This window comes from Henckelia pumila, chromosome 2 (genome assembly GCF_033568475.1).
Source record: "Henckelia pumila isolate YLH828 chromosome 2, ASM3356847v2, whole genome shotgun sequence".
In the NCBI taxonomy this organism is placed as follows: domain Eukaryota; kingdom Viridiplantae; phylum Streptophyta; class Magnoliopsida; order Lamiales; family Gesneriaceae; genus Henckelia; species Henckelia pumila.
In genome coordinates, this window is record NC_133121.1 from 124,632,714 (window position 1) to 124,639,278 (window position 6,565).

Genomic DNA, 6,565 nt, shown 5'->3' on the forward strand with positions numbered 1-6,565 from the left:
TTTAGGTATTATGCAAACACTGTCTAAATCGAATAAATTTGAGTGAGATTCTGGAAATTTATTAGTTATTACAATAGTAAGTCATGTATTTTGCTATCAGTGCTCAAGTTGACAAAAACTGGTGTAAAATATCTATGTTGCAAACCCCATCACGTGGCCCCAAGAGCTGATTGAATGGTCATTTTTGCGAGTTAGGATTATGACGATTTATTTATTTAGGGTCTCAATATTCAAGGGGGTCTACTAACTGGACACGGTTTTCAAATGCTATGCATACATAAATTTGCAACTTTTCTGGACAAAGAAGAATTGGATCGGTATATATATAATAGCAACTGAGCACATACGTTTGTGTGAAATATAATCTACAAACTCTTTAGTTTTCAAACTAATCTAATTAAGGTGATGGTTGACTTAACGTCAAAGATTTTTATAATATGATATCTTTTAATGTCTTTAAGCACAAAACCGCGTGCTATGCATTTATATATATATATATATATATATATTAATAAAAGATGTTGATCAATTGATCATCTACAAATCCTAGAGTGTATGACAAATTTGAAAAGTTGTCCGATAAATTAAAATGATCAGTTGATCATCTTTCAAAACAAAATGTACAGCACCATGTTTCCCAACAACAGAAGATCCATACTCATGAGTCATGATATGTTCGGTTTGTGAAATGAAGGTTCAAACTTTTGGCTAATTAGGTTTGATGGAGTATCCCAAGTGATCTCTTATCAGCATGGTTATAATATTATACCAATGAAGCGAACACTAGAGATTATATAATACCTTTCCAAATATAACTAGGAAGCATATCTAGACTACCATTCCTTGTAACTCACAGCAAACAAAGTTTTAAGCTAACGATTACAAATTAAAACTTAGGCCCAAAAAAAAAAGTGGATTGCCTTTGTAATTAATACAGGGTGATACTACATGTACACAGAGGATTATACGTTTGGTTACACATTACACTTGAAATCATCAAATTATCCATCCATTTTATTTGGAAAAACTCTTTCAAAAATACATCAAAGATAATTATGTAATTTCAAATACAATGTATAACTCAACATGTAATCGTCCGTGTACATTTAACATTTCGCATTAATACAACTCTTGGAAAGTATTAATTGCTATATGATTTTTAAATCATGTGTTATTGTTAAGCTATAAACAGAGAGACAAAAGAGATTGGATCCTCCTTCACTCCGCCGATTCTGATCTTCTGCTGGACTGAAATAATGGCCAGAAACAATTCCCCAGGACTCCATTTCTCTTCCTGTATATTTAGTATTCCAATTTCAGAAACCAAATCATCAGATTATTGAGACCACTTTCCAAGAATCATATATATATACATTGCACTAAACTGAGTAAAATAATTGTTTTCATAGATTACTTGTATAAAAGTCAAGATCTTTTTTTATGCCTGCCCTTCATATGAATTCATGAGAATTTGAAGTCCTCAATTACATTTTCCAGAAGTAAAGAAAGATACCTGATACTATCACTGCCTCCGCCGCTTGTTCTACTGTTATCGCTATCAGTGGAAGCCGTGAACCTCTTCTTCCACCACTCTGTTTCCAATCTCTTCTTTCTCTTGGACGGCAAGCCGACGGGGAACACCATTTTCAGAAGCAGACCCTTGTTTTCGAAGCTCGCGCTCCTCGTAATCCTGTCACTTTTCCTGCTTTCTTGGCTCCTCCTCCGCAGATCCCGGTCGTTATAATCCGGCCCCCACGGCTGTGGAGCTCGCGTTTCCGATCTGGGATTCTCCACGAGGTCGGTCAAAGACAGCTCGTACGAGGATTCGGGCATGGTCTTCACCAGTTCCATGAGCTCGAACTGGCTTCTGACGATGGCCTGCAATCTTGAATTCGGCGATATACACTTGTAACTGTGGTGGCCGAGGAGAGGCTGCGGCGGCGAAGGGCTCTTGGGTGGCCGGTTCTTCCATAGAGGCGGCGAGCAGAAGCCAGATTCACAGCTTTCCATTGATTCTTGATTATTATAATTACTAATTGGGACGAATCTTACCACTTCGCCATTACATTTAAAGCTTCGATTTTCAGCAGTGCAAGTATTGGATTTCATCGACGCCATGTTTGCTGTAATTGTGGTCTGGGGGAGTTGTTGTTAATTATTCATCTAAATTCCATGACAACCAAGTGGTGAAATTTGGTGTGGCCCAAATTCTTTTTAAGATGAAAGGCTCAAGGCCCCTGATTTTCTACCTCTTAATTTCTCCTCCAATTATATTATATGTTCATATCAAGTGATGGGGATTTTATAATCACCGTCTTGTTTGTTATATCTGTATTTTACACAATTACAGGTCCATAATAGCATGATCATTAATTTTGGGTGGAATATCATACCGTATCGTAGCAAAAAATTATATCGTATATTGTACCGCAACTTACGGCATAAAATTTCAAATTACGGTATAAAATTTTTTTATATCGCTACGGTACCGAATATTTTTATATACCGAAAATCGATATGACGAACATTTCGGTACATATAACTAGCATACCGAGATTTGGATACGGTATCGGTATATACCGTTTTATACCAAAAACAACCTTATATTTTTTTATAATTTATAAATTTATTGTTTAAAAATATTTTATATTTTTAAATTTTTATATAATATTTCGATATATCGATATATACCTACTTTTTCAAATTTTAGACTATTACCATACCGTAACGGAAAAATCGATATATCGAAAATTCGATATAACCTCGATATACCGAAAATGTGGTATTTTTTTTCCACCCTTATTCGTTATTCTACTACTATTGTCGACCACACTTATTGATAGACACGTATTGATGATGAGAATGATGAACGTCGCATTTTATTTGAAATTGTGAACATTAAACAATTGACTCTGGTTTAAATAGAGGTATCTATCATTTTGTTAACCAATTTCTTATTTTACTTGATATTTCTTTTCCTTTTTTTGAAGAATATTTTACTTGATATTTTCACCCACTACTATTTTTAAATCTTTTAGTGGAAAGCATTAATAAATAAATAAATAATGAATAGAATGGCTATGGGGGTGGGCTTCCTATCGGGCCATTATTTTGACATCAGTCACGTGAGTCAAAAATCTCAGTGAAAAAATGTCTCTAAAATTGGAATTGAAGCCTAATCCATTTTGAAAAACATTTGTCAGTTTGACGACATTTGTCCGTAGGATAACCATCGGGCTTATATTTAGAATTATATTTTTCTTGCGAATATTTTTTTTATCCATTAATTTGTTTTTCTTTTTCATTAACTTTTCAAATTTTTGTTTTGATTCACTAACGTTTAGTTTCGAATATTTTGGTTTATCTACTGATGTGACACCGAAAAATGCTGACGTGACATTAAAAAGAGATGACGTTGCATCGAAAAATGCTGATGTGTCTAGCTGCCACGTTAGCAATTGTACCAAAATTACTGGCAATTAAAAATTAGTGTACCAAAATTAAATTTTAAAAAGTTAATTGATCACAACCAAAAAATGGACAACTTTCTTTTAATAAAAAATAAAATAGATATAATTGGATTCAGGGATATTTTTGTAGTTTAATTATCATGCCAAAATTAATCAAAATCATACACCCAGGATTTTCCATATAACTTCCAACACTAATTACATTATGAAAAATGCTACATTATACTTGTAGGATCTGTTTGAAGTAGGAGATAAGATAAATAATATAGAGTTAAGTAATATATTGTAATAAAAAATAAATAAATAAAGATAGTTAATATAAGATTTGATTTAATTGATAGATTATGGTTTGTTTGATTTGATTGGTTATATTTTATATAAAAATAGAAAATTACCATTTTATCATTTTAATAATTAATAAAATATAAATAATATTATTTATAAAGGGTAATATAATAATTTAAATTTAATGATTTGATTGATGTAATATAAATAATTAATTATTTGATTGATGTGACATAAATAATTGAAAGATGGATAAATAATATAACAAAAAAAACGTGAGATTAGATAAAATTATTAATACATAGATTAATTATCCATAACTTCAAACGGACTCGTAGTGTACACATTGACTTACATCTACTCAAAATTTTTCTCATTAAATACAAAACTAATCATGATAAGAAATAAATATCTTGTTGGTCAAGAAAAATTTTATAATAAATAAGAAAATATGTAAACCAAGTTGTACAATGTGCACTAATGTGTAAATCTAGAATTATTCTTAAATTATTTACATGAATATGAATGAACATAATATACATCAATAGTCTTTTACCTCTTTTAAATTATCAAAAACTTTAAATTGGTTTCTAATTAATTTTCACCAAGACATTTTTTTAAAAAAAATAGTAATTTTATGCTTGTTTAATTTAATTTTATAATAATAAAGTGTTGTAAAGAAAAAAAAATTAAAAAGTAATACTCACTTTAAATCACGTGGTATAATAAAGTCGTCAGCAACATTGATTTACAATGCATTATGCTACAGATACATATAATAATAATAATAATAATAATAATAATAATATGCAAAACGCAAAACAAATTATGACCAAATAGAAAATGATCATGAAATGCATTATTTATACAATGGTTTCCGCTTTGGAATCTGCCTGCTGGTCTTTATTTGCTTCCACTTGCACCTCTTTGTTTTTCCCCCACAGAACGCAGTACAAACCACCAACCAGTAATATTCCTCCACAAATACTGCACCATTAATATTATCAACAACAAACCCCCCATCACTTCAAATTTAATGTGTCATGCACTTACAAATAAGGTTAAGTTTATATATATCAAAGTTTTTTATTTTTTTATTTTTTTTTTGTAAAAGAAGAACAAATTAATGCCTAAAGTCAATGATAGATAAAATTAATTACCTTCCCAAATGAAGTATCTCCTTCCACACAAGTGCTGAGATGAAGGCAGTAATGATTAGTGCCAGTGGCGTGAAAGAGGCCGTAAATAGCGGGCCTTTGCTCTCCACAGCACAAAGTTGCAACCAATATACCAATCCTGTCACCACTACACCCTGAAAAAATATACACACACATATAGATTTATATAATTTCAACTAATTAATATTTTCATATAAATAAATTCACACATATATATATATATATGTTACTGAAGAAATAATATTGATTAAGAAGGGAGATCATGAGACATACACAATATGCAACAGAGATAAGATTCAAATCCCATTGAAGCTTCCAGGTCGACAAGTTCCTCTCCATGGCCATCGCCCACACGAATGACTGCATGCAGCTAAATAAACTCTGCAGCAGCGTAAGCCTGAATTTCGCCGGATACCGCTTTACCAGAGGGGCCTGAATTACGTACCATGCACCATATATATAATTATATTGAAATATTCAAACAATTCCACTTGAGGATGTATATATATACAATGAGAAGAGAAATACATGTCATATATATATGATGACGTGTGTTTCCACTAATTAATGAAACTAAATTGAACCTGCATGACAAGCCACCAAGCCCAAGCAGCATTTGCCAAGATCATGAGCAGACAACCTTGTATCAACTTGTCTTTGGCACTCATGACCAAATGCGACGCCGCGGCGGCATGTGTATCCTCGGACGACCAGTTCATGAAATTTACCTGTGGCCCTTTCACCAACGCGAACACGACGGCCCCGGAGACGCTGATCACTGTTCCCACAACCTTAGCGATCCCATCAACTCGTGTGATCGACAAGCTTTCGATCCTGCATTTGATTTTAATTCATGAAAATTAAGGTCGTATATATATATGTTTGGAGTTGATTATGTAATGTTTAAGTACGTACCGGAATATTACAGACAGGACGAAGGTGAGAGCAGGAATGGTGTTGATGCTGGCGGAGGCGAAAGTTGCTGAGACGTAGTTTATTGCGTAGGAGTATAGATTCATGCTCAAAGTAGACCTGTAAAAATTAGTTATATATATATATAATATAATATATATTATAAGATGTTACATTCATCTTTTATGTAAAATATTTCAAATAAGCTCAAAATTAAATATGTTACGTCATCCTTCTTTCCATATATGGATTGATAAAACTTATACGAATCCAAGGCATACCCAAGCAATGAAATCAAGAAAATTTTCCCTATTACAAGATAAGGCAGTGGATCAGCAGCTTCCTTCCTGGAAATCACAATCAACAAGAAAGATTTATTAATTCAAGAACCCAAATTTTACTAAGAGGAAATGAAATTTAATAAATGTTTTACTACAAGATAAAATTTAAAGATAAATTAAAGGGAATGATGCTACCTCTCTAGGAAGTAAGCAAATGGAGCCAAAGCAATGGTGGCAAATGCTTGGCGATATGCAACAAAGACGTAAGGGTTCATTCCTTGTGAAATTGCTGCTTTAGACAATAAGGCCATGCCTGCATATGCAAATTGCATGAATATCACTGCAATATATGGATTCTTTTTTATGACGATGAAAATGTTTTTGCCTCGGCTCTCCATTTAAAATATAATGTTGTTGTTGGAACTAAATTTAGGAGTGA

General features: G+C 32.4%; 2 protein-coding genes across 2 annotated transcripts; both read right to left on the reverse strand.

Annotated features, from left to right (window-relative positions):
* Nucleotides 1-912: 912 nt before the first annotated feature.
* On the reverse strand, nt 913-2,203 carry LOC140885156 (uncharacterized). Its single transcript, XM_073292092.1, has 2 exons — nt 1,514-2,203; nt 913-1,294 (listed from the first exon to the last, which is right to left on the reverse strand). Exons 1-2 carry the CDS (start codon nt 2,116-2,118, stop codon nt 1,219-1,221), a joined length of 681 nt encoding a protein of 226 aa, XP_073148193.1. The 5' UTR covers nt 2,119-2,203; the 3' UTR covers nt 913-1,218.
* A 2,328-nt stretch (nt 2,204-4,531) lies between these two features.
* Nucleotides 4,532-6,565, reverse strand: LOC140885043 (WAT1-related protein At1g43650-like). The gene is made up of 7 exons (XM_073291958.1): nt 6,322-6,565; nt 6,127-6,192; nt 5,849-5,965; nt 5,518-5,767; nt 5,207-5,365; nt 4,916-5,067; nt 4,532-4,742 (listed from the first exon to the last, which is right to left on the reverse strand). The coding sequence occupies exons 1-7, from the start codon at nt 6,522-6,524 to the stop codon at nt 4,619-4,621; spliced, it is 1,071 nt and encodes a 356-aa protein (XP_073148059.1). The 5' UTR covers nt 6,525-6,565; the 3' UTR covers nt 4,532-4,618.

Bases quoted from the DNA above. Each gene is read 5' to 3' on its own strand.
- LOC140885156 (XM_073292092.1), bottom strand. From the start codon at position 2,118: ATGGCGTCGATGAAATCCAATACTTGCACTGCTGAAAATCGAAGCTTT. The intron at 1,295-1,513 runs GTATCTTTCTTT...CTAAATATACAG, and splicing joins GGAGGCAGTGATAGTATCAG to GAAGAGAAATGGAGTCCTGG.
- LOC140885043 (XM_073291958.1), bottom strand. From the start codon at position 6,524: ATGGAGAGCCGAGGCAAAAACATTTTCATCGTCATAAAAAAGAATCCA. The intron at 5,366-5,517 runs GTTCAATTTAGT...TACGTAATTCAG, and splicing joins CTTGGTGGCTTGTCATGCAG to GCCCCTCTGGTAAAGCGGTA. The intron at 4,743-4,915 runs GTAATTAATTTT...TTAATGGTGCAG, and splicing joins GAGATACTTCATTTGGGAAG to TATTTGTGGAGGAATATTAC.